Source organism: Mixophyes fleayi, chromosome 9 (assembly GCF_038048845.1).
Source record: "Mixophyes fleayi isolate aMixFle1 chromosome 9, aMixFle1.hap1, whole genome shotgun sequence".
Lineage (NCBI taxonomy): Eukaryota > Metazoa > Chordata > Amphibia > Anura > Limnodynastidae > Mixophyes > Mixophyes fleayi.
Genome location: NC_134410.1, coordinates 761,182 through 788,793, shown reverse-complemented (window position 1 = coordinate 788,793; position 27,612 = coordinate 761,182). Strand labels below are relative to the sequence as shown.

Below are 27,612 nucleotides of genomic sequence, written 5' to 3'. Positions count from 1 at the left end.
CACTTGGTGCCAATGTTGGGAGAATCATCCCTGGTTTCATTTTGTATAAAACAATTCCTATTCCCCCTGACGTAGGTGTTTTACATATTGATCAAAGCCCATCTCTCCCTTGTGGGGGTCGCTGGTGAACACTGGGGAACCTATTAGGCTCCGATCCTCCGATCAGCCAGCGCCAGTCTCTAGTGGCACATCCACATCTCAGAGCGCCCCCAGCTGGTTCTTTATAGAATAAGAACTTAATGTATTATTGTATTAATAGAAACACACAACATTGGGACAGAGAGATACTCAGCTGATAATAAGATTACTGTGTATCCCATATACAGAGATATAATGTAGCTAGTGTCAGATAGAGGCGTGGTCTCTGTGATGGAATGGGGGGGCAGCAGAAGATGCTGCAGGAAGCAGTTACCATGGTGACGGGATAGAGAAGGAGGGATGTGAGAAGAGAGAGAAAGGACAACAAGAGAAAGAAAATACTGGAACCAGCGACAAAGAGGAGATGTCAGAATCCGGGGCCGGGGGCAGCTCAGTGTATGACACCAGCTCCCTCCTGCAGTACTGTAACGGTAAGTGCCCGTCCTCTGTCATAGACACATATACAGGGGAGGGCTGGAAATATGTAACCCAGGGGGCAGACTCGTCTCAGCAGCCTATTAGGAATATCCTAAAGAAAAAAAAATTCAGTTGGCCCAATGACCCAACCCAACGTACCCCACTATGGGGCCGTCCGGGGGGCAGATCCCCCCAGCCCCTCTATACATATATATTACAGTAGTGGAAGCACCTCTGGGACCATGTGAAGGACAGTAATCTAGATGTCAGGACAGGAGGGCAGAGCGATGGTGGACAGGTCCTAGGGAGGGGGGCACCTCTGTGTGGCACAGGGTGGAGAGGGGGACACTGGCATCTCCCATCCAGTAATGATAGAAACCCTCAATGGACGAGAGGAGGACTGGAAGGATGGCAGAGCCTGGTACTGGCAGCGTCTGGAGAGGGGGGCACTGGGCGGGGGGGGGGGGGGGGGATTATGGCACCTCTGGGACTGCGGAGGGTAACTTGTATTATTTCTATTAATCGTTATCTGCTAATGAAATCATGTCTGTCTCATTAACCCTTTGTCTCATTAACACTTTGTCTCATTAACCCTTTGTCTCATTAGTCTCTTGTCCCATTAACCCCTTGACTCATTAACCCTTTGTCTCAGTAACCTCTTGTCTCATTAACCCCTTGACTCATTAACCCCTTGCCTCATTAACCCTTTGCCTCACTAACCCCTTGCCTCATTAACCCCTTGCCTCATTAACCCTTTGCCTCATTAACCCCTTGCCTCATTAACCCCTTGCCTCATTAACCCTTTGTCTCATTAACCCCTTGTCTCATTAACCCCTTGCCTCATTAATCCCTTCCCTTATTAACCCTTTGTCTCAGTAACCCCTTGTCTCATTAACCCTTTGCCTCATTAACACCTTGCCTCATTAACACCTTGCCTCATTAACCCCTTGTCTCATTAACCCTTTGTCTTAGTAACCCCTTGCCTCATTAACCCTTTGCCTCATTAACCCCTTGCCTCATTAACCCTTTGCCTCATTAATCCCTTCCTTCATTAACCCTTTGTCTCAGTAACCCCTTGTCTCATTAGCCCCTTGACTCGTTAACCCATTGTCTCATTAACCAATTGTCTCATTAACCCTTTGTCTCATTAACTCCTTGTCTCACTAACCCATTTTCTCATTAACCCTTTGTCTCAGTAACTCCTTGTCTCATTAACCCATTGTCTCATTGACCCTTTGTCTCAGTAACCCCTTGTCTCATTAACCCTTTGTCTCAGTAACCCTTTGTCTCATTAACCCTTTGTCTCAGTAACCCCTTGTCTCATTAACCCATTGTCTCATTAACCCTTTGTCTCAGTAACCCCTTGTGTCATTAACCCATTGTCTCATTAACCCATTGTCTCATTAACCCATTGTCTCATTAACCCTTTGTCTCAGTAACCCATTGTCTCATTAACCCCTTGCCTCATTAACCCCTTGCCTCATTAACCCCTTGCCTCATTAACCCTTTGTCTCATTAACCCCTTGCCTCATTAATCCCTTGCCTTATTAACCCTTTGTCTCAGTAACCCCTTGTCTCATTAACCCTTTGCCTCATTAACACCTTGCCTCATTAACACCTTGCCTCATTAACCCCTTGTCTCAATAACCCTTTGTCTTAGTAACCCCTTGCCTCATTAACCCTTTGCCTCATTAACCCTTTGCCTCATTAATCCCTTCCCTCATTAACCCTTTGTCTCAGTAACCCCTTGTCTCATTAGCCCCTTGACTCATTAACCCATTGTCTCATTAACCCTTTGTCTCATTAACTCCTTGTCTCACTAACCCATTTTCTCATTAACCCTTTGTCTCAGTAACTCCTTGTCTCATTAACCCATTGTCTCATTAACCCTTTGTCTCAGTAACCCCTTGTCTCATTAACCCTTTGTCTCATTAACCCTTTGTCTCAGTAACCCCTTGTCTCATTAACCCATTGTCTCATTAACCCTTTGTCTCAGTAACCCCTTGTGTCATTAACCCATTGTCTCATTAACCCATTGTCTCATTAACCCATTGTCTCATTAACCCATTGTCTCATTAACCCTTTGTCTCAGCAACCCATTGTCTCATTAACCCCTTGCCTCATTAACCCCTTGCCTCATTAACCCTTTGTCTCATTAACCCCTTGTCTCATTAACCCCTTGCCTCATTAATCCCTTGCCTTATTAACCCTTTGTCTCAGTAACCCCTTGTCTCATTAACCCTTTGCCTCATTAACACCTTGCCTCATTAACACCTTGCCTCATTAACTCCTTGTCTCATTAACCCTTTGTCTTAGTAACCCCTTGCCTCATTAACCCTTTGCCTCATTAACCCCTTGCCTCATTAACCCTTTGCTCATTAATCCCTTCCCTCATTAACCCTTTGTCTCAGTAACCCCTTGTCTCATTAGCCCCTTGACTCGTTAACCCATTGTCTCATTAACCAATTGTCTCATTAACCTTTTGTCTCATTAACTCCTTGTCTCATTAACCCATTTTCTCATTAACCCTTTGTCTCAGTAACTCCTTGTCTCATTAACCCATTGTCTCATTAACCCTTTGTCTCAGTAACCCCTTGTCTCATTAACCCTTTGTCTCATTAACCCTTTGTCTCAGTAACCCCTTGTCTCATTAACCCATTGTCTCATTAACCCTTTGTCTCATTAACCCATTGTCTAATTAACCCTTTGTCTCATTAACCCCTTGTCTCATTAACCCCTTGTCTCATTAACCCCTTGACTCATTAACCCATTGTCTCATTAACCCCTTAACTCATTAACCCATTGTCTCATTAACCCCTTGACTCATTAACCCCTTGACTCATTAACCGCTTGTCTCATTAACCCTTTGTCTCATTAACCCCTTGACTCATTAACCCATTGTCTCATTAACCCCTTGACTCATTAACCCCTTGTCTCATTAACCCTTTGTCTCATTAACCCCTTGTCTCATTAACCCTTTGTCTCATTAACCCCTTGTCTCATTAACCCTTTGTCTCATTAACCCCTTGTCTCATTAACCCTTTGTCTCATTAACCCCTTGTCTCATTAACCCTTTGTCTCATTAACCCCTTGACTCATTAACCCATTGTCTCATTAACCCCTTGACTCATTAACCCCTTGACTCATTAACCGCTTGTCTCATTAACCCTTTGTCTCATTAACCCCTTGACTCATTAACACCTTGCCTCATTAACACCTTGCCTCATTAACACCTTGCCTCATTAACCCCTTGTCTCATTAACCCTTTGTCTCAGTAACTCCTTGTCTCATTAACCCATTGTCTCATTAACCCTTTGTCTCATTAACCCCTTGCCTCATTAACCCTTTGTCTCAGTAACCCCTTGTCTCATTAACCCATTGTCTCATTAACCCTTTGTCTCAGTAACTCCTTGTCTCATTAACCCATTGTCTCATTAACCCTTTGTCTCATTAACCCATTGTCTCATTAACCCTTTGTCTCATTAACCCCTTGCCTCATTAACCCTTTGTCTCAGTAACCCCTTGTCTCATTAACCCATTGTCTCATTAACCCTTTGTCTCAGTAACTCCTTGTCTCATTAACCCATTGTCTCATTAACCCTTTGTCTCATTAACCCCTTGTTTCATTAACCCTTTGTCTCATTAACCCATTGTCTAATTAACCCTTTGTCTCATTAACCCCTTGTCTCATTAACCCTTTGTCTCATTAACCACTTGCCTCATTAACCCTTTGTCTCATTAACCCATTGCCTCATTAACCCTTTGTCTCATTAACCCCTTGTCTCATTAACGCCTTGACTCATTAACTGCTTGTCTCATTAACCCCTTGACTCATTAACCCATTGTCTCATTAACCCCTTGTCTCATTAACCCTTTGTCTTAGTAACCCCTTGTCCCATAAACCCCTTGACTCATTAACCCCTTGGATCCTTAACAGCTTGTCTCATTAGCCCCTTGCCTCATTAACCCCTTGCCTCATTAACCCTTTGCCTCATTAACACCTTGTCTCATTAACCCTTTGTCTTAGTAACCCCTTGTCTCATTAGCCCCTTGCCTCATTAACCCCTTGCCTCATTAACCCTTTGCCTCATTAACACCTTGCCTCATTAACCCCTTGTCTCATTAACCCTTTGTCTTAGTAACCACTTGTCTCATTAACCCTTTGTCTCAGTAACTCATTGCCTCATCCCCCCCAGATGACGGTCTTTCAGGCCCAAGTGCGATGGACACAGATGACCGGATATCGAATCTGGAGCAGAGGCTTCAGCTCCAGGAGGATGAGATGCAGGTGCTGAGAGCGGCTCTGAGTGACGCCCTGAGGAGGCTGCGAGTATGTGAGGAAAGGGGGGACCCTCTGCGGGGCAGACAGGGTAAGAGGGAGCAGATACTGTATGAGAGGGGTACTCCCATCTCGGAGCGATACTTACTCTCCAGCATGAGCAGAAGGACAGAACAATATTTGGCTGTAGGTATTACTAGAGATCTATAGACCCAGGACCAGGACCAGCTGGATGAATATAATGGGCACAGATAATGTACGATGGGCAGACTGCAGTGTCTAATACATAGAGATAACGCTTATGTCCGTTATTACTCTGGGGACGCTCAGAAACAGGGCGAGATGGGACAAAACCATCAAACTGCAATTATATATCACAGATCATATCTGGCAGATCACCCCATACACAGATACTGGGGGCACATCATCATGTCTTATATACAGAGTAACAGGAATTGTGGGACTAGTATATTATATTCAGAATAGCATGAATTGTGTCTTATATACAGAGTAACTGGAATTAGGACTGGGTGATGTAATGGGATTTACATAGTGATTTCCAGGGTGAGAAATACGTTTGTGTAGATTTCTCTGTAATCTATATTTCCAGTGGTCCATGTAGTGAAGCCACCGCCACGCTCTTCCCAGAATGGCGTCGCTCCGCGCAGAAGGAGCGGCATGTCTACCTCGCCATCATCCCCTAAAAAAGGGACAACGCAAGTCTTCTCTAAAAGGTACAGGGGGATGTAATACTCACTGCTGGTGTGTGAGACAGGAAGTCTGCTCTGCATAGGAGAAACTGTCTTATGTCTGACTATAGACCTGTGGTGTCTGTTCTATATCCAGTTACCCCAAGTCTGTGTCCTGCCAGAAACGTATATACAGGGTCAGATTTATAGTTAGACGTCCGTGTATTTCTGTCACACCTTGTATGTCACGCCTGTATTTAGAGTTACATGTATGTTGCACTCAGAGGCGGATCTGTGGTGAGGGGGGGGGGGGGGGGGCAGGCGCAGGTGAAGCACCTATGGATGTGTCTCATTGTGAGATACAAGTTCTGCACCTACATAATCCATGGGTGATAATGATGACTGTCACATCTATACGCTGGATATAATGTTACACGTATCTCAGGATCACAGTTATAGCGATATTTCTTCAGTGGTGATGGATCAGATATGATATATTATAACGGTTACATCATACAATCACATCATACAATCACATCATACAATCACATTATACCGGCACATCATACAATCACATCATACAATCACATCAGTCACATCATACAGTCATATCATAGTCATATTATACAATCACATCAGTCACATCATACAGTCACATCATAGTCAATTCATACAGTCAATTCATACAATCACATCATACAGTCACTTCATACAATCACATCATACAGTCATATACCATCACATAATACCGTCACATCATACAATCATCATCATCACCATTTATTTATATAGCGCCACTAATTCCACAGCGCTGTACAGAGAACTCACTCACACCAGTCCTTGCACCATTGGGGCTTACAGTCTAAATTCCCTAATATACACAGACACACACACAGACACACACAGACACACACACAGACAGAGAGAGGGAGAGACTAGGGTCAATTTTGATAGCAGCCAATTAACCTACCAGTATGTTTTTGGAGTGTGGGAGGAAACCGGAGCACCCGGAGGAAACCCACGCAAACACGGGGAGAACATTCAAACTTCTCACAGATAAGGCCATGGTCGGGAATTGAACTCATGACCCCAGCGCTGTAACCACTTAGGCACTGTGCTGCCCATATCATACCGTCACATCATACAGTCACTTCATACAATCACATCATACAATCCCATCATACAATCACATCAGTCACATAATACTGTCACATCATACAGTCATATTATAGTCATATCATACCGTCACATCATACAATCACATCATACCGTCACATCATAACCGTGAGGTGCTGACAGGGCTGGCGCAGCATTTAGGCGACCTCAGGCGGTCGTCTAGTGTGACAAAATTTCAGATTGCGCCTAAAACACTGGGGGCGGGGGGGGGGGGGGTTGGGTTCCGGGTCACCCTGAGGATTTAAATTAAACACCTCCCATATTCAAGGCAGAGGCCTTAATTAATTTCGTGCTAAGATAATAAAGACTAATATCAAATTAGTTTTTATGGTCGCCCAGCGCTCACGCCACGTGGCCGGATCAGTCATCTTCTCTCCTCGTCATCATAACCTCAAATATATTCATTTCTGATCAGCTACTGATCTTACTCATATATTTATATAAAAGCCAACTTGTATTTTAAGTTTACTGTTCCGTTAAATGTTACTACAGGATGAACATTTGGATAATACTTCGGCCTTCACACGAGAGTCTTCAGACCAAATAACACCAAGATTTCTCTGAAGTCCGTCTTCTCCCAATGTACTTAGCGCTGTTCAGCGACCGGGAGGATCCGAACTTCTGCACATTGTTAATCTGGCTCAGGGCCGCCATCAGGGGGGTACGGGGGGTACTGTTGTACCGGGGCCGGGCTCACCAGGGGCCCGGTACAACAGCGCAGCGCAGACTTACCTGGGGCCCCGCTGGTCTCCGCTACTCTGTCTGTCAGAGTAGCGGAGACCAGCGGGGCCCCAGGTAAGTATGTGTTGCTGTTGCTCATGGGGGGGGTAATGGGACCCATGATTGCTGAAGGTGGCCCTGATCTGGCTTCTCATGACCACGCTCTGCCTATACTTTTACTGGCCGTATATAGACGTATGTGTAATATAGAGCAGAGAACAGGCACAAAAACAATATTTTATATTTCATTTTCTTAAACAGTAAATATATAAATCTGGATGTTCTTATGTGTAGAGTACATACAATGTGATATATAGTCTATCTAGCATGTACTGTGTTATCTAGTGGCACACATACGTGTAGTGTTTAATACATGTCAGTCATCACTATCAGTCGGCGCTGACACCGGCCCTGTATTTAAGAGACTTGAATCGGTCACATCTGCGTCGGCCCTGACAGTACCTGGTCTGCGTTAGTCCGTCCCTTCCAACGCCGTTCTGCCCCTTAAGTCGCAGGCAGCGGTCAGTGTCATTGGCGCTCAGACATGGTGTAAGGTTCGTTCCTGAGCCTGCGCAGAGCGATTTCATACAACATACGGCGCACAGAGCGACTTATGTCCGAACATGAATCTGTCTGATAGAATAATACAATTTGGGGAATTTCGATTTGCCGACTGCAGCTGTAACATAAGTTATTGATGGATGCGCTGTTCTGTATCCATGTTTCTTATTGTCTCCCGCAGCCTGCGGCGCTCACTCTCCCCAGAGCGTCTCTCCTTCGTAAAGCGGGATGTCTCAGACGCCAGGAGCAGAGTGCTGGTTTCCAGCGGGAGAAGAGACGGGTGAGTGACGCAGATCAGTGCTATAATGTACAGGAGCGTTATATGGCCCAAATGCAGAGATCACACATATGGAGGGGGCTGTATACACAGACGGCAGAGGCTGTGTACATACAAGGGGGGTCTGTATACAAGGGGGGGGCTGTATACACAGATGGCAGAGGCTGTGTACATACAAGGGGGGTCTGTATACAAGGGGGGTCTGAATACACAGAAGGCGGAATGTGCCTCCCCTGAGACCGACACAAACTACACAGGAGGCACCACAATGTGCCTCCCCCTGCACTGACAGAAGGAGGGATCCTGGGTTGTGTACACAGACTGTGGGAGTTTCCTCTCCTTGATACAAAGTTACAGGATGCAGCAGACAGACGGGGCTGTAAGATAAAAGCTGCCCCTCCCTGGGGTGGGTCTCTGTATGGGGGTGTTGCTGTATCTGGGAACTAGGAAGTTGTGTCTGACACAGATACAGACAGAGATACAATGAAGAAGACATCCAGGTATAGAAAGTGTGTAATAAGTGTGTTGTGTTGTGTGTCTGCTACAGTCTAACTCTCTGCTCTTCTGTCTTCCAGCAAAAGCAAACAGGTTGTGTTCTACCCCGGTGAGTGCTCAGTGTCAGTAATTACTATTATGCAGTGTGTGTATGTATGTATGTATGTATGTATGTATGTGTGTGTGTGTGTGTGTGTATATATATATATATATATATATATATATATATATATATATATATATATATACACACAGTGTGTAGAGCCTCCATACTCTGCTGTGCAATTAGATTACTCTCAGGTGAATTAGTGTCTGGAGATTATAACCTGATTAACGGCTGCTGGGGATTATATTATTATTAATGGCCGCTGGGGTTTATATCTCGGGGGCACACAGGCTGATTACACTGTATGTCTCTTATACACATGACCCATTATCAAAGCATCACAATGTTTAATGTAATATGAGCACTGGCCCACGGCAACCAATCCACAATTATCTTTTATCTGTCTAGAGAATGAAAGCATGAATCTGATTGGTGGCTGAAGTCTGTGCAATGTTAGTGACTGATACACAATGTTCTGCTCCTGTTCTCTCAGTAAATTGATGTAAAAACACCTCTGACATTAGGAAGTAGAGGATGAACAGGAGCAGAACATTGTGCAGCTGGTGTATACCATGCCCATCCCTGTGTTAGTACAAGACAAATACACAGCATCTCTTATGCAAACTGATTATCTCCTGGGTGTATCCGGGACGCTTTGTGTATCATAGGTGGGGCCCTATTCTATATAAACCTTTCTATACTCCCATCTCCACTATAGAACCAGCGTAATCCCTACGGTGGGATGGGATCAGCGGTCCCATTGGATCCATGTTACACTGTGTGACCTTATCCCGGATAGTTACCGACAGCAGCAGTCTTCCAGCAAACACTTCAATACATCATTATTAAACTATATTTATATTTAAGAAGCTTAAATCCTAAGGGAAATTTATAAAAAAAAAAACTATGCACTAATCACAAGTCAATGTCCCGTATATGTAGTTATCCCATTTTAAATATGTAACAATACTAATACGAGATTGTACGAGAGCGTCGGGGTGTTTCACGCAGATTGTACGAGAGCGTCGGGGTGTTTCACGCAGATTGTACGAGAGCGTCGGGGTGTTTCACGCAGATTGTACGAGAGCGTCGGGGTGTTTCACGCAGATTGTACGAGAGCGTCGGGGTGTTTCACGCAGATTGTACGAGAGCGTCGGGGTGTTTCACGCAGATTGTACGAGAGCGTCGGGGTGTTTCACGCAGATTGTACGAGAGCGTCGGGGTGTTTCACGCAGATTGTACATCAGAGCGTCGGGGTGTTTCACGCAGATTGTACATCAGAGCGTCGGGGTGTTTCACGCAGATTGTACATCAGAGCGTCGGGGTGTTTCACGCAGATTGTACGAGAGCGTCGGGGTGTTTCATGCAGATTGTACGAGAGCGTCGGGGTGTTTCACGCAGATTGTACGAGAGCGTCGGGGTGTTTCACGCAGATTGTACGAGAGCGTCGGGGTGTTTCACGCAGATTGTACGAGAGCGTCGGGGTGTTTCACGCAGATTGTACGAGAGCGTCGGGGTGTTTCACGCAGATTGTACGAGAGCGTCGGGGTGTTTCAGGCAGATTGTACATCAGATTGCGCATTTCTCCCTGTGGCTGACGCTCTCCCACGTTCTCAACTTGGCCGGCGTTCAGTGATCACGTTACTGCGTCTCACCTGTGTCAGGCTGGGCCTGTTACCTGTTAGTAAATCTTTCCCAGAATCCTCTTCCCCATTTCTAGAGTTCACTAATTATCAGTTAATGGCCTCAACGGCTGCTAAATGACATATTTCTGCCTCTTTGCCCCATCTAGAAGAGGGTGTGGTGAAGCTGTATCTGAGGGGTCGTTCAGTTCCGCTATATGTTCCTGACTCGCTGGTGGCGTTGTACAATCTAGAAGCAAAAGGAGAACTTCCACCGAGAGAATTACAGCTGGAATGGGTGTATCCTGCAATAACGGCGGCTCCGGCCTGTGACCGCCATCTCTCTGGCCTTAGCCAGCGGTCACCGCCATCTCTCTAGCCTTAGCCAGCGGTCACCGCCATCTCTCTAGCCTTAGCCAGCGGTCACCGCCATCTCTCTAGCCTTAGCCAGCGGTCACCGCCATCTCTCTAGCCTTAGCCAGCGGTCACAGCCATCTCTCTAGCCTTAGCCAGTGGTCACCGCCATCTCTCTAGCCTTAGCCAGCGGTCACAGCCATCTCTCTAGCCTTAGCCAGCGGTCACCGCCATCTCTCTAGCCTTAGCCAGCGGTCACCGCCATCTCTCTAGCCTTAGCCAGCGGTCACCGCCATCTCTCTAGCCTTAGCTAGCGGTCACAGCCATCTCTCTAGCCTTAGCCAGCGGTCACCGCCATCTCTCTGGCCCTAGCCAGCGGTCACCGCCATCTCTCTAGCCTTAGCCAGCGGTCACCGCCATCTCTCTGGCCCTAGCCAGCGGTCACCGCCATCTCTCTAGCCTTAGCCAGCGGTCACCGCCATCTCTCTAGCCTTAGCTAGCGGTCACAGCCATCTCTCTAGCCTTAGCCAGCGGTCACCGCCATCTCTCTAGCCTTAGCTAGCGGTCACCGCCATCTCTCTAGCCTTAGCCAGCGGTCACCGCCATCTCTCTAGCCTTAGCCAGCGGTCACCGCCATCTCTCTAGCCTTAGCTAGCGGTCACCGCCATCTCTTTAGCCTTAGCCAGCGGTCACCGCCATCTCTCTAGCCTTAGCCAGCGGTCACCGCCATCTCTCTAGCCTTAGCCAGCGGTCACCGCAATCTCTCTAGCCTTAGCTAGCGGTCACCGCCATCTCTCTAGCCTTAGCCAGTGGTCACCGCCATCTCTCTAGCCTTAGCCAGTGGTCACCGCCATCTCTCTAGCCTTAGCCAGCGGTCACCGCCATCTCTCTAGCCTTAGCCAGTGGTCACAGCCATCTCTCTAGCCTTAGCCAGTGGTCACCGCCATCTCTCTAGCCTTAGCCAGAGGTCACCGTCATCTCTCTAGCCTTAGCCAGCGGTCACAGCCATCTCTCTAGCCTTAGCCAGCGGTCACCGCCATCTCTCTAGCCTTAGCCAGCGGTCACCGTCATCTCTCTAGCCTTAGCCAGCGGTCACAGCCATCTCTCTAGCCTTAGCCAGCGGTCACCGCCATCTCTCTGGCCTTAGCCAGCGGTCACCGCCATCTCTCTAGCCTTAGCTAGCGGTCACCGCCATCTCTCTAGCCTTAGCTAGCGGTCACAGCCATCTCTCTAGCCTTAGCCAGCGGTCACCGCCATCTCTCTGGCCTTAGCCAGCGGTCACCGCCATGTCTCTGGCCTTAGCCAGCGGTCACCGCCATCTCTCTAGCCTTAGCCAGCGGTCACAGCCATCTCTCTGGCCTTAGCTAGCGGTCACCGCCATCTCTCTAGCCTTAGCCAGCGGTCACCGCCATCTCTCTAGCCTTAGCCAGCGGTCACCGCCATCTCTCTAGCCTTAGCCAGCGGTCACCGCAATCTCTCTAGCCTTAGCTAGCGGTCACTGCCATCTCTCTAGCCTTAGCCAGTGGTCACCGCCATCTCTCTAGCCTTAGCCAGCGGTCACCGCCATCTCTCTAGCCTTAGCCAGCGGTCACCGCCATCTCTCTAGCCTTAGCCAGCGGTCACCGCCATCTCTCTAGCCTTAGCCAGAGGTCACCGTCATCTCTCTAGCCTTAGCCAGCGGTCACAGCCATCTCTCTAGCCTTAGCCAGCGGTCACCGCCATCTCTCTAGCCTTAGCCAGCGGTCACCGTCATCTCTCTAGCCTTAGCCAGCGGTCACAGCCATCTCTCTAGCCTTAGCCAGCGGTCACCGCCATCTCTCTGGCCTTAGCCAGCGGTCACCGCCATCTCTCTAGCCTTAGCTAGCGGTCACCGCCATCTCTCTAGCCTTAGCTAGCGGTCACAGCCATCTCTCTAGCCTTAGCCAGCGGTCACCGCCATCTCTCTAGCCTTAGCCAGCGGTCACCGCCATCTCTCTGGCCTTAGCCAGCGGTCACCGCCATCTCTCTAGCCTTAGCCAGCGGTCACCGCCATCTCTCTAGCCTTAGCCAGCGGTCACCGCCATCTCTCTAGCCTTAGCCAGCGGTCACCGCCATCTCTCTAGCCTTAGCCAGCGGTCACCGCCATCTCTCTAGCCTTAGCCAGCGGTCACCGCAATCTCTCTAGCCTTAGCCAGCGGTCAACGCCATCTCTCTAGCCTTAGCCAGCGGTCACCGCCATCTCTCTGGCCTTAGCCAGCGGTCACCGCCATCTCTCTAGCCTTAGCCAGCGGTCACAGCCATCTCTCTAGCCTTAGCCAGCGGTCACCGCCATCTCTCTAGCCTTAGCTAGCGGTCACCGCCATCTCTCTAGCCTTAGCCAGCGGTCACCGCCATCTCTCTAGCCTTAGCCAGCGGTCACCGCCATCTCTCTAGCCTTAGCTAGCGGTCACCGCCATCTCTTTAGCTAGCGGTCACCGCCATCTCTCTAGCCTTAGCCAGCGGTCACCGCCATCTCTCTAGCCTTAGCCAGCGGTCACCGCCATCTCTCTAGCCTTAGCCAGCGGTCACCGCCATCTCTCTAGCCTTAGCCAGCGGTCACCGCCATCTCTCTAGCCTTAGCCAGCGGTCACCGCAATCTCTCTAGCCTTAGCCAGCGGTCAACGCCATCTCTCTAGCCTTAGCCAGCGGTCACCGCCATCTCTCTGGCCTTAGCCAGCGGTCACCGCCATCTCTCTAGCCTTAGCCAGCGGTCACAGCCATCTCTCTAGCCTTAGCCAGCGGTCACCGCCATCTCTCTAGCCTTAGCTAGCGGTCACCGCCATCTCTCTAGCCTTAGCCAGCGGTCACCGCCATCTCTCTAGCCTTAGCCAGCGGTCACCGCCATCTCTCTAGCCTTAGCTAGCGGTCACCGCCATCTCTTTAGCTAGCGGTCACCGCCATCTCTCTAGCCTTAGCCAGCGGTCACCGCCATCTCTCTAGCCTTAGCCAGCGGTCACCGCCATCTCTCTAGCCTTAGCCAGCGGTCACCGCCATCTCTCTAGCCACCTTAGCCAGCGGTCACCGCCATCTCTCTAGCCTTAGCCAGCGGTCACCGCCATCTCTCTAGCCTTAGCCAGCGGTCACCGCCATCTCTCTAGCCTTAGCCAGCGGTCACCGCCATCTCTCTAGCCTTAGCCAGCGGTCACCGCATCTCTCTGGCCCTAGCCAGCGGTCACCGCCATCTCTCTAGCCTTAGCCAGCGGTCACCGCCATGTCTCTGGCCTTAGCTAGCGGTCACCGCCATCTCTCTAGCCTTAGCCAGCGGTCACCGCCATCTCTCTAGCCTTAGCCAGCGGTCACCGCCATCTCTCTAGCCTTAGCCAGCGGTCACCGCAATCTCTCTGGCCTTAGCCAGCGGTCACCGCCATCTCTCTAGCCTTAGCCAGCGGTCACCGCCATCTCTCTAGCCTTAGCCAGCGGTCACCGCCATCTCTCTAGCCTTAGCCAGCGGTCACCGCCATCTCTCTGGCCTTAGCCAGCGGTCACCGCCATCTCTCTGCCTTAGCCAGCGGTCACCGCCATCTCTCTAGCCTTAGCCAGCGGTCACCGCCATCTCTCTGGCCTTAGCCAGCGGTCACCGCCATCTCTCTAGCCTTAGCCAGCGGTCACCGCCATCTCTCTAGCCTTAGCCAGCGGTCACCGCCATCTCTCTAGCCTTAGCCAGCGGTCACCGCCATCTCTCTAGCCTTAGCCAGCGGTCACCGCCATCTCTCTAGCCTTAGCCAGCGGTCACCGCCATCTCTCTAGCCTTAGCTAGCGGTCACCGCCATCTCTCTAGCCTTAGCCAGCGGTCACCGCCATCTCTCTAGCCTTAGCCAGCGGTCACCGCCATCTCTTTAGCTAGCGGTCACCGCCATCTCTTTAGCAGCGGTGACATTACCTCTTTTCCAACCTCTAGGTGCCCCGATTGTGTGTCATCTTCTACCCTTAATGTGTATAAATGTTCACCAATTACCAGTCAACTCCTTATATATTTAAATGTTTATAAAAATCTGTTCTAATTAGTTATCTTCATTGCTGTCACATTAGTGTTATTTTGGGATTAATGTAACACAATGAAATACCTTTAATGCTTCTGACCCCATGATCTGACCCATGCACCCTCCAGCGATCTGCGCACACAGCTGTCAGTATGTTATCTCGCCAGAAGACGCCTAAACACACTCTGGTCACCATTGTCCTTAACCTCCGGGACGTATAGATATGGATACAGGGGCCGCGATTGTCGCAGTAACCTCTTCATCCTGCCGTCAGGGGAGCTGTTGTACTTTACTGCCGCTGTCTGCCTTCTTTATGACCCAGCAGCCGGGACGCAGCGACACTACCGGGGACACACAGACGACATCAAGAGGTCAGTTGGGGAAAAGTTGGTGCTCCCACACTGAAAGCGTTGCTCCTTGTTATATTGCACAGCGCTAACGTCCTCTCTCCCACAGTCTAGCTGTTCACCCAGACTCTGTAACAATCGCCAGCGGGCAAGTGGCCGGTAACTCACAGGACGGCAAGGTACGTTGTACCAAAGAGTGCAAGCTTTCATGGCCAGTTCTCACAGTGGCAAAAATAACGGAGAACTAGTTCCAGATAGTGCAACATTTATACCTTAATTCTGCCATTGGATAAATCCGGAATAGGGGCGTTATGTCCTCTGACTCCCCACACAGTGACCGCAGATATGAGGGTGCCAGTCTGTCCTGCCCCAGTTATTTGCCCCATTGTAGTTGTGATCATAGTTCTGTGTGTGCTGTCTCTCCCCAGACTTTAGCCCCCCATGTCCGGATCTGGCACTCGGTCAGTCTCTGCACCCTTCATGTGATTGGAGTTGGACATTTTGACAGAGCTGTAAACTGTCTGAGCTTCTCTAAGACGGTGGGTATTATTATTCACTTGGTGCCCTGGGGTGTTGTGTGTCTTGTACCTCGTTATGTGACCTCTGCGTGTTCCTCGTCCTCTACAGGATGGCGGGAGCCTTCTGTGTGCATGTGATGAATCGGAGACCATGTCTTGTCGGTGTGGCAGTGGCAACGTGAGGTGAAGGTGACGGAAGTCAAGGTACGTGCGTTGTCCGGAGATGGCGCTTTCTGCTGCATACAACACGCTAACTCTGCAACTTTCTCTGTTATCAGTGTTCTACCGAGCCCGTCCTCGCTGCCATCTTCCACCACACAGAACCCAACCTGATCATCACCTGCGGGAAATCCCAGTTGTACTACTGGAGCCTGGAGGGGGGCCGCAGGGGCCACAGCAGGAATGGCCACTTTAAGCAAGAGACAGGGGGTGTTTGAGGTAAGGCCCCATGGAGAAAGGAAAGACTACTGAAGTGGGGGTACTTAATGAGGACAGGGGGAAATGGTTATAGAGAGGATAGAGGACAGGGAGGAAATGATTACGCGGCGGATGGAGGACAGGGAGGAAATGATTACGCTGGGGATGGAGGACAGGGAGGGAAATGATTACGCTGGGATGGAGGACAGGGAGGAAATGATTACGCTGGGGATGGAGGACAGGGAGGAAATGATTACGCTGGGGATGGAGGACAGGGAGGAAATGATTACAAGGAGGATGGAGGACAGGGAGGAAATGATTACGCGGAGGATGGAGGACAGGGAGGAAATGATTACGCGGCGGATGGAGGACAGGGATGAAATGATTACGCTGGGGATGGAGGACAGGGATGAAATGATTACGCTGGGGATGGAGGACAGGGAGGAAATGATTACGCGGAGGATGGAGGACAGGGAGGAAATGATTACGCGGAGGATGGAGGACAGGGAGGAAATGATTACTCGGAGGATGGAGGACAGGGAGGAAATGATTACAAGGAGGATGGAGGACAGGGAGGAAATGATTACGCGGAGGATGGAGGACAGGGAGGAAATGATTACGCGGAGGATGGAGGACAGGGAGGAAATGATTACGCGGAGGATGGAGGACAGGGAGGAAATGATTACGCGGAGGATGGAGGACAGGGAGGAAATGATCATGATACAGTTTCACAAAACAAAGACGCAGAATGTTGGTTACCGGTCACTTTATCCTCCCACAGAAACACGAGAAGCCGCGATACGTCTTGTGCGTGGCGTTTGCTGAGAATGGAGATGTGGTCACAGGAGACTCCAATGGAAACATATATGTATGGGGAAAAGGTGAGAGGAAGCGAGTGCACTTCTCAGGTGCAGATCAAACACAGCTGTTCCAGGCAACTCGGTCATACGGGTGCATCTCTTCCAGGCAGTCACCGGATCTCGCTGGCTGTGTGCGGGGCTCACGATGGCGGAATCTTTGCTTTGTGTGTATGTAGAGATGGGACACTATTATCTGGAGGGGGCAAGGACGGGCGAGTCATTCGTTGGGACCAATATTACAAGAAAGTTCGGGAGATCCGGGTACGTAAGGATGATGGTGAACGGACGCAGAGATTTTACTTGTCAGGGAATCTCACCAACACTATTTCTCTTCCTTTCAGATTCCAGAATGTTTTGGGCCGGTGCGGACGATTGCCGAGGGGCGGGGAGGGGACACCTTGTATGTTGGGACTACAAAGAACTGTGTGATGAGCGGTAACCTGGAGAACGGACTCAGCTGTTTAATACAGGTACCAGATTCATACCAGCAAACGCATTAGGGGCAGAAAGTGTTAAACTGCCCATACATGGGCAGATCTTATCAATCACCCAAAGCTCAGAGTGACAGGATCCTGTTCTAATTTGGCGATATATGGGGCAGAACAAGACAATTCTGGCGGTCTGAGTGGGGGATCACGCGGCAGATAAACCCACAGACAATGGTCACCTGCTGACCGTAAAGATTTACCGTAATTCTGATAATGATCTGATCCCAGCATTTTATGCAAAGTTTGTAGTTTATCCATCCGCGTCAGTGACAGACAGCACTAGTAATATGCAGCCAAAAAATTATGTAACAAACGGCGCTGAATTCCAGCTCATATCTTATCGTATATAGATCATTTAAAAGATGTCCAAAGTATCAAAAATTCATCCATTCATGTATACAGTCTATATATATATATATATATATATATATATATATATATATATATATATATATATATATATATATACGTATCTCTTCAAATAGTTTCTTCTTTTCTTTGATACAAATGTGCTGTGTAGCGATATCTTCAAGATGTCAAAACCCCCAGTAGGAATAATCCTCAAAATGGAAAGAAATTCATATCAGTGTGTATATACACAATTAATTACGTGTCCCACACACCTTGTGGGAATCACATCACCACACCTTAATCCCAGAGAAAGATGAAATTTAACCCCGTTATTAGCATGATAATATTATGCTAATAACGGGGTGTGTGGGACACGTAATTAATTGTGTATATACACACTGATATGAATTTCTTTCCATTTTGAGGATTATTCCTACTGGGGGTTTTGACATCTTGAAGATATCGCTACACAGCACATTTGTATCAAAGAAAAGAAGAAACTATTTGAAGAGATACGTGTGTGTGTGTATATATATATCTATATATCTATATATCTATATAGATAGATAGATATAGTATACATGAATGGATGAATTTTTGATACTTTGGACATCTTTTAAATGATCTATATACGATAAGATATGAGCTGGAATCAGCGCAGTTTGTTACATAATTTATTGGCTACATATCACGTTCTAGGGCAGGGTGGACCCTATTTGTGTAAATAGCGCCAGCTGTTCCTTTTGTGTGCGGATAGTTTTTTTCACTTTGTTAGTTGATAGCACTAGTAATATGTCAGCATAATGTATGTACACCTGTGAGCTGAACATACTACATACATGAGTCTATACGTCAATCTCCTGTGTCTTTCTCGTTCAGGGTCACACTGATGAATTGTGGGGTCTTTGCTGCCACCCATCTCTTGATCTCTTCCTGACTTGTGGCTACGACAAACTGGTTCATCTCTGGAACAGTAAAGACCACCAGCCTGTCTGGACCACCACACTGGAGGTAAGATCAGTGTGTATGTATGTATGTATGTATGTGTATGATTGGCACTACGTCATCTACAGGTCTGTGTAATGTATACAGGACTGGATGTGATGCAGTGAGGTGAGCACAGGATGCAGTGTGGTGAGCACCAGACTCATTGTGGTACTTTGTCTGCAATCATCAGTAGTCAGTATCAGTATTCAGGATATGCAGTGGGGTCTGCAATTGTCAAATAACAATTGTAAATAATATATAAAAAAAGGGGCCCTCTAAAAACTCCCGTAAAATATATTATTATATTAGCTGTCATATAATAATGTATTACTGGTATTTATTAACCTTTATTTATATAGCTCCAAAATATTATGCATCACTTTACAGCGAATGTTTAATCATTCCCAATTGTAAAGCGCTACGGAATTTGCTGGCACTATATAAATAAATGATGATGATGATGATTCGCCTCAGTCCTAGTGAATCTTGCAGTCTAACTTCTCTCCCACACAAACATTAACCTACCTGTATCGGATGCTTTCCCTGTAGCCTCCCTGTCAGATACATTCTCTCAAAGACTATACGACACCACACACCCCCCCTATTGGGGCACTGTATGACAAACTGACCAAACTAAAGAAAATATTGGGCTGGGCACCCCCCGAGCTGCCCCCCCTCCCCTTTTCTGTGCTGTTGTACAGGGAAAGTGACCCCCCCCCCTCCCACAGAACAAGCCATGTACAGCGCTGACGGTTGTCAGTTATCACATAACCATATAAAATAATGCACACATGAAATCCAGTCACTGCTGCGCTATAAACAACGTTACATCCATCATGTACATTGAATGAGGCCCTGCTAGCGTACGTATAACATATATCGCAAATGACCTAACTCTGCTACATAAAAGCCGTCCAAGCCTTGTATATGATGGAGAACATATAACAATATCATGTCATCCATGTCGGATGTTAATGCAAATGGAAACGTGACCTGGTATATGGAAATAATGCTTCTATGCAAATGCTGACAGCTAATATCCTAATAGTAATATAATAATAATATCCTAATAGTAATATAATAATAATATCATAATAGTAATATAATAATAATATCCTAATAGTAATATAATAATAATAATATCATAATAGTAATATAATAATAATATAATAGTAATATAATAATAATAATAATAATATCCTAATAGTAATATAATAATAATAATATCCTAATAGTAATATAATAATAATAATAATAATAATAATAATAATAATAATAATATCCTAATAGTAATATAATAATAATATCATAATAGTAATATAATAATAATATAATAGTAATATAATAATAATAATAATAATATCCTAATAGTAATATTATAATAATAATATCCTAATAGTAATATAATAATAATAATAATATCCTAATAGTAATATAATAATAATATCCTAATAATAATATCCTAATAGTAATATAATAATATCATAATAGTAATATAATAATAATAATATCCTAATAGTAATATAATAATAATAATAATATCCTAATAATAATAATATCCTAATAGTAATATAATAATAATATCCTAATAGTAATATAATAATAATAATATCCTAATAGTAATATAATAATAATAATAATAATAATATCCTAATAGTAATGTAATAATAATATTAATATCCTAATAGTAATATAATAATAATATCCTAATAGTAATATAATAATAATATCCTAATAGTAATATAATAATAATAATTAATATCCTAATAGTAATGTAATAATATCCTAATAGTAATATAATAATATCCTAATAGTTATAGATTAATAATAATAATAATATCCTAATAGTAATATAATAATAATAATAATAATATCCTAATAGTAATATAATAATAATAATATCCTAATAGTAATATAATAATAATATCCTAATAGTAATATAATAATAATAATATCCTAATGCTAATATAAGCAGGTAGGAGTCTCCATATACAGCCAGTCCATAAACCCTGCGACTCTGAGATCATCCAGTCTCCTATCAAAATAATTTCTCTCACAGCCAATGAAGTGACAGCAGGTGTGTTTAGAACGGCCAATCAATACACTCAAAATACAGAGTGAATCCAAACACAAAACTCCAGGGGGTGTAGTTACTAACTGCAGGTCTGAAATCAGATTCTAGCTGTCATTTTGTAGAATGTACTAAATAGATAACTAGAATCTGATTGGTTGCTATAGGCAACATCTCCACTTTGTCAGACCTGCAGATAGTAAATATACCTCCATGAATTGGAGACGAGATGTATATACAGCTGATGATATCGTGTGTAGCAGTTATTAGCAGAACATCTATATTATCAGTCACCACGCCACAGCCGCTTCTGTGTTCTGCATTTGACTAATTTATGTAAATAAGCTATAAACACAAAGTTTATTGTATGACAGAAGCGCTTGTTTGGCTGTGAGTCTTATTGGTCAGATATCTTCATACAGCTGTATCTCTGGTTTGCCAAAGGTGACTTAGTTCACAATAATAAACCCTATTTACACCATTACATCCTAACAACACTAAGATACAGTAATTGTACATTACAGACGTCCCCATGATCTGACCACATCCTCTGTTACCCAATAGAATTATTGTACAGTGAGCGGGTGACATCTGTAAGGTCCTATCCGAGGTGACAATATCCTTCTGTAGCGCCACCATATTCTGCAGCACTGTACAATGAATATTTGTCAGTCACATCAGTCCCTTCCCCACTGGATCTTAGTCTATAATCCATATCACACACACACAGGCCATTTTTCAGTCGGCGGCCCATTATAGATTGTGAGAGGAAACCCACGCAAACACGGGGAAAACATACAAACTCCACACGGATTAGGCCCTGGTCGGAATCAAACCCCTGACATGAACCGTTTCAGAGAACAGGATTACATATATTGTGGGTGGGGTGTTGGAGAGGGATGTAGTTTTTGGTATTCAAAATGTCAGACATGTACGTAATGTCCACACCGTTAAAATGTCGACATGTAAAATGTCTATGGGCTGTAATGTAGACATTCAGAATCTCAACAGAAATAAAGGGAGAGAAATGTGAAAAAAAAGCATCCCCCCCAATAGCTTAACCACCCTAGTGCTGCTGGGGTGAGAGAGAGCGTGGGGTCCTCTTGGCATAATGCCAAACCACCCCCAGGCTGGTCACCACGGGGCTGGATTCCCTAGTAAGATCCGCAAATAAAACAATGCGCCAGCGTACCTAGGCTGCCATTAAGTGTTTGGGCATGCTGGCCCTTGTAGTACTTTCAGGTGTTTCTTTACATGTATCTCCCCCTATGACTGTTGATATTGTGATGTAGATATTTCGTTCCCAACCCATTGGACAGAGGAAGGAATGAAGGAGTTATTACAGATAGTGATGGGAAGTTGGACTGTGCTGTCATTACACAATGTAACGCCTCAGACGCTAGAATTACAACAGTTCTCGGTAATCCTGGAGTATCCTATAAATGACAGATGGAGAATGTAGCTGTCGCCTGAACTATACAGGAGAGACCAAGAAACCATTTTCCAGCGTATTCAGAATACTGAGAATGGGTTAGAGAAGTCCCTAAACACTGTGATAAAACGCGTGGGGTCCTCCTGCCATGAATACATTGAAGGTCATTGAACACGTGACACAAGGGGGTGATCGGCTTAATAATTATCCAAACAAGAAACGTTTTCAATCCTGTTTCTTACTCTCCTTATCCCCAAATGGACTGGATGAGGGTTGAGATCCCCTCTTGTAATCTCCTATACATTTTATGGGGCATCTTTTTTTTATTATTTATTTGCTGAGGATTTTTTTTTTTATAGATTAATTGTCTATAGATTTTTTTTTTTGTTACATATTTTCTAGTTATATCCTTGTAATGTTGCTGGTCCTTCTGGTTTATGAAGTAATTTGTATATTTACTTTATTTTCTAGCTTATTGTCTCTTAATTCATTGTGTGATTTACCAGGAAAAAATATTTACAACAACTTGTAATATTTATAGGTTTTATTATGTTGAAGTAAATCACCTTTTGCATATTTATGTGATCTATGACCAATAAGACTCGTGGTTACAGCTGCTGTCTTACATGTCAGTCACATGCAACATAGAACCAGCCTATATATATATATATATATATATATATATATATATATATATATATATATATATATATATATATAATTATACACTGTCCTGCAGCGTCTTCTGGATAGATCTGTTTCTGTAATCACTTGTGTGCAGAGACGGGATACTGGCTGGTACGACTTCTGCTTGTGTCTCTGCTCCCACCAGCAGTGGATCCGCACTGTGTCAGCCTCTGTTTCTGGGGTAAATGTATCTCTCTGACCACGGATATCATCCTGTGCCGTGTAACCAGCCCTCGCGTGCGTGTGATAGATAATCACAAAGCTGCACATGAGGCTATTACATAGGATGTATAGTTGGATGTCTCAAATAACAGGTCCACTCTATAGGGTGTATATAATATATACATACAGATTATGTACCGTCCGTATGATAATAGAACATGTTCCTGTCCTTGTAGGATTCTGCTAGAGCGGCTGGCTTCCATCCATCCGGCAATGTCGTAGCGGTGGGAACTTCAACTGGGAGGTGAGATGCATACAACACATGTGCAATCCTGTGTCATTGTGTTTTGTGATTGTAACACTTCAACTAACTAACAGTCCTCCCCTCTGTCATTGGGTGACTGTCCTCCCCTCTGTCGTTGGGCGACTGTCCTCCCCTCTGTCGTTGGGCGACTGTCCTCCCCTCTGTCGTTGGGCGACTGTCCTCCCCTCTGTCGTTGGGCGACTGTCCTCCCCTCTGTCGTTGGGCGACTGTCCTCCCCTCTGTCGTTGGGCGACTGTCCTCCCCTCTGTCGTTGGGCGACTGTCCTCCCCTCTGTCGTTGGGCGACTGTCCTCCCCTCGGTCGTTGGGCGACTGTCCTCCCCTCGGTCGTTGGGCGACTGTCGTCCCCTCTGTCTCGCTGCCGTTGGGTGACATAAGTCCTATCTTAGCACTTTAGTGACAGTCCATTTGTCTTTCCTGTCTCCCAGGTTCCTGGTCCTGGACACTCAGTCCCATGTAATTGTGACCAGCATTTCGGATGCTGGAGAGCAGATAAGTGTTGCCAGCTACAGTCCCGGTATAGTATTAGTCCCGTTTTTCTGTCACTCTGCGTGTGTCGGATTGTCCCTATGTTTCACGGTCTCTTCTCTGTTGCAGATGGTCAGTATTTGGCCGTTGGGTCACATGACAACTTTATTTATCTCTATGAAGTGGCGGAGGAAGGACGAGAGTACAGACGTGTGGGAAAGTGTACGGTGAGTACGTTGTTCAGGGGTCAGGTAGGTTAACGTCCTCGTACACAGTGGCACAAACTGTATAATCGCTGATCCAACACCAGCAGTGATCTCCATCCTGATAGATATATTCCCAGTTCCCATGTTTATGTCCATGTTACAGGTCTGGGAATCGTGTGTTATCCCCTGTAAGGACCCTGGTTCTTGATCATGGTAAATGTGGGATAAATACCCCCGATTCCTTCTACATAATGGAGCAAAATCCACTACGACACATTGGGCAGAGATAATACAAAGTGACTTTTGTTTGGTTTATTTATCCTCAATCTATAGACGCGTTTTGTGTGTTTTCTTTTAAGTCTGCACTGCAGGGTTTTTTTGTGGTATTAAAAGTGAATGTGGCACAAATATACCTAAAAAGCGCCTGTTTATAAGAATGAAAGTATCGTCTGCGCATAAAACGATGAGAGGATCCCCTCAGCGTCGGAGGCTCAGTCACCATCTACGGCTCTTATAAACGTACATTGTATTCTGTCCGGGACCGTCAGCGCCAGGTGCAGGTTTTATAAATGTTCCTCTTTCCTGCAGGGTCACTCCAGCTACATCACACACCTGGACTGGGCTGCGGACAGCTCCTGCTTCATGACCAACAGCGGGGACTATGAGATCCTATATTGTAAGTAGGAAATGCTTGGTGGAGCTATATAGTTCATAGGCCAAGTGACATTTTTTTATCTATGTCGGCCTACAGACCACATACATACTACATACCCAGTTGTACCTTACCACGTGCATTCTACAATAGATAGAACTCTGCATCGCTGCCCAGTGGTTAGAAGTGGAACTGCACCTAGCTTGTCTGCCCACAAATTATTCAGTATTGTCTGTGACCCTTATATACTATACGGGCTCAGGGCAGCAATGAGGGCACAGTATGGTTGCACAGATAGACGGGTGTGGGGTGTAATTTGGAGGGGCTGGGGGCTCCCAGCTTATATTATACAGGAAATGTTCCCGGACCACCGAAACGTGTTTTATGAGAGAACTCTAACTCTTCTCTCCTCCACGCAGGGGACCCCGACTCTGGGAAGCAGATTGTGAGTGCGGAGAGTGTACGGAACCAGGACTGGGAGAACGCCTCGTGTACCCTGAGCTTCCATGTGCTTGGTGAGTGAGATCCTGCAGCCCTTCATCCTCTGTGGTCTGCAGCGTGTACACTGTATACAGTGTAACCCCCTGGCGCTGCTAGTTACATGGTGCAGCCCTTCATCCTCTGTGGTCTGCAGCGCGTACACTGTATACAGTGTCACCCCCCCCCCCCCGGCGCTGATAGTTACATGGTGCAGCCCTTCATCCTCTGTAGTCTGCAGTGTGTACACTGTATACAGTGTCACCCCCCCCCCCTCCCCCCCCCCCCGGCGCTGCTAGTTACATGGTGCAGCCCTTCATCCTCTGTGGTCTGCAGCGTGTACACTGTATACAGTGTCACCCCCCCCCCCCCCCCCGGCGCTGCTAGTTACATGGTGCAGCCCTTCATCCTCTGTGGTCTGCAGCGTACGTACACTGTATATGTGGTGGCCACAACATATACAGTGTCGCGCCCCCCCCCCCCCCCTGGATCTGCTAGTTACACAGTGCAGAGCTGTCACCTGCCTCCGATGTGTCTATACAGGACCTGTAGGTCACAGTCGCCCCCATCACTGAGGGACAGATCAGCTGCTCATTGGTTGTCATTGGTCATGTGATGCTTCGTTTCTAGATACATAGAAGGTGGACAGAGCCGTGTAATACACATTGATAGACAGAGGTGTGAATGCCAGTTACTGGGCCCCACTGCCAGATCTAAAAGGGGCCCCTTCCCCTCTACCCAGTAATACTGCTTCAGTCTTATAATATACCCCCACTTCCAGCTATATAATGCACAGAGGATCACCCTCAATCCCTAATTATTGGCCATAACTGCTCCTCAGGAGCCACCGTGACCAGTTTTTCCCCAGCACTTACCTGTGAACGTCCTCCTAGACCTACACCCATGATCTCCACAGAGTTTCTAGGGTGTTTCAGGACAATGTAAATTTCCCCCAGCACTTGCAGTCAGTGGGCACATCTGGGAGAGTCCAGGGTCAGTCACCGATATGTGAGCTTAATGCTCATGGGGCGAATCATCCTGTAACATGATGGTGAACGCGGGCATCGGATCCGCGCAGGAAGGGGGGGGTCCTGTGTGCAGTACTGCCTTACATCCGCCATGGGAACCACTTGGGGAGGTCAGACCTCACCCCTATGTTGTAACCCCAGACAGGGGATCCCCCTATCTCCGATGTAGACTCTTCTCACTAACGCAGATCTCTGTCCTCCAGGTATATGGCCGGAAGGCGCAGATGGGACCGATATAAATACCGTCACCAAGTCACATGACCGCAAGCTGGCGGCCACTGGGGACGATTTTGGAGGAGTCCGTCTGTACAATTATCCCTGCGTGGTGCCGCGGGTAAGTCCTATGTACGGGGATGATGGGGCCGCTGTGTCACAGATAGGTCCACATAGTCATTATCCATCTCACCGCTGATTCCCAGAAGGACTGGGCCTTCCTCTATACATCATTATGTGACTTCTAGGGAGATGTTACTTTGTGCTCCTTCCCTCTCACGCTCTGGAGAACCATTTTATTTTTGTTTTAGTTTATTTTTTATTTTCCATCCAATAATCTCCTTGTGTATTCCACACACCCTGCCATCCTCTTCATTCTCCTCCACTGCACGGCTTGAGGTGTGGCCTAGGGAAAGGGTGTGGTCAAATAGGGTGTGTGGTCCAGGGGCAGGGGCGTCATATAGGGGTAACCAGAGAATGACAGAAGGCAGGCATAGGGAAGACAGACACGACCCCCATGGCATGTACCGAGTATGTCTGTTCTCTCTTATTGTAGGCCCCCAGCCACAAGTACAGCGGGCACAGCAGTCATGTGACCCGCCTCTGTTTCCTGCACAATGACACCGCTCTGATCTCCGTTGGCGGCAAGGACAGCACCGTGCTGCAGTGGACCGTCGTGTGACCCTCCCGGCATCTGGACCCCACGTTTGCCCCGCAGAGCATCGTAGCCTTTAGATTTTACCAGCAGTCTTGTTTCAAGCCTTTCCCATCACCCCAGCGTGTCTTATTCATCTACTAGCAGTGTCCTGCCCCTCCTACCGCGCACTACCTGGGTCTGCACAGAACCTGCTTCCACCTTGTCACAGCATCCAGTCCTCTCGCAGAGCATCTCTGCACTCCCCGCAGAGCGTTGGACACCATGTTACCACGTTTCTGCACCAGAACTAGCGCACTCTAATTTGCACAGCTGCACGGAGCGTCTTAAGCCCCCAATAATCTCCTGGAGATCCTCGCTCTACTCCCTGGCATAGAAGAGATAAGTGTGTGTGTGTTTACAATGCTGAGAAATCACTGCAATAAATTCTATAAAATA

At 46.7% G+C, this 27,612-nt stretch overlaps 2 protein-coding genes across 4 annotated transcripts in view; one reads left to right on the top strand and one right to left on the bottom strand.

The window, feature by feature from the left end:
* The window catches only part of GIPR (gastric inhibitory polypeptide receptor), a 142,229-nt gene that overhangs the window by 34,264 nt on the left and 80,353 nt on the right, over positions 1–27,612 (bottom strand). The gene's annotated exons all lie outside the window — the stretch shown is intronic.
* EML2 (EMAP like 2) lies at positions 384–27,612 on the top strand. The gene is given in 24 exon segments (XM_075186171.1): positions 384–569; positions 4,752–4,925; positions 5,445–5,568; positions 8,162–8,260; positions 8,833–8,861; positions 10,651–10,780; positions 15,054–15,203; positions 15,289–15,358; positions 15,608–15,718; positions 15,807–15,840; positions 15,843–15,901; positions 15,976–16,104; positions 16,106–16,135; positions 16,896–16,995; positions 17,081–17,235; positions 17,316–17,444; positions 18,693–18,824; positions 23,389–23,456; positions 23,904–23,992; positions 24,073–24,170; positions 24,738–24,825; positions 25,221–25,316; positions 26,510–26,640; positions 27,076–27,612. Coding segments are annotated over 24 exon segments (2,418 nt in total). The 5' UTR covers positions 384–502; the 3' UTR covers positions 27,202–27,612.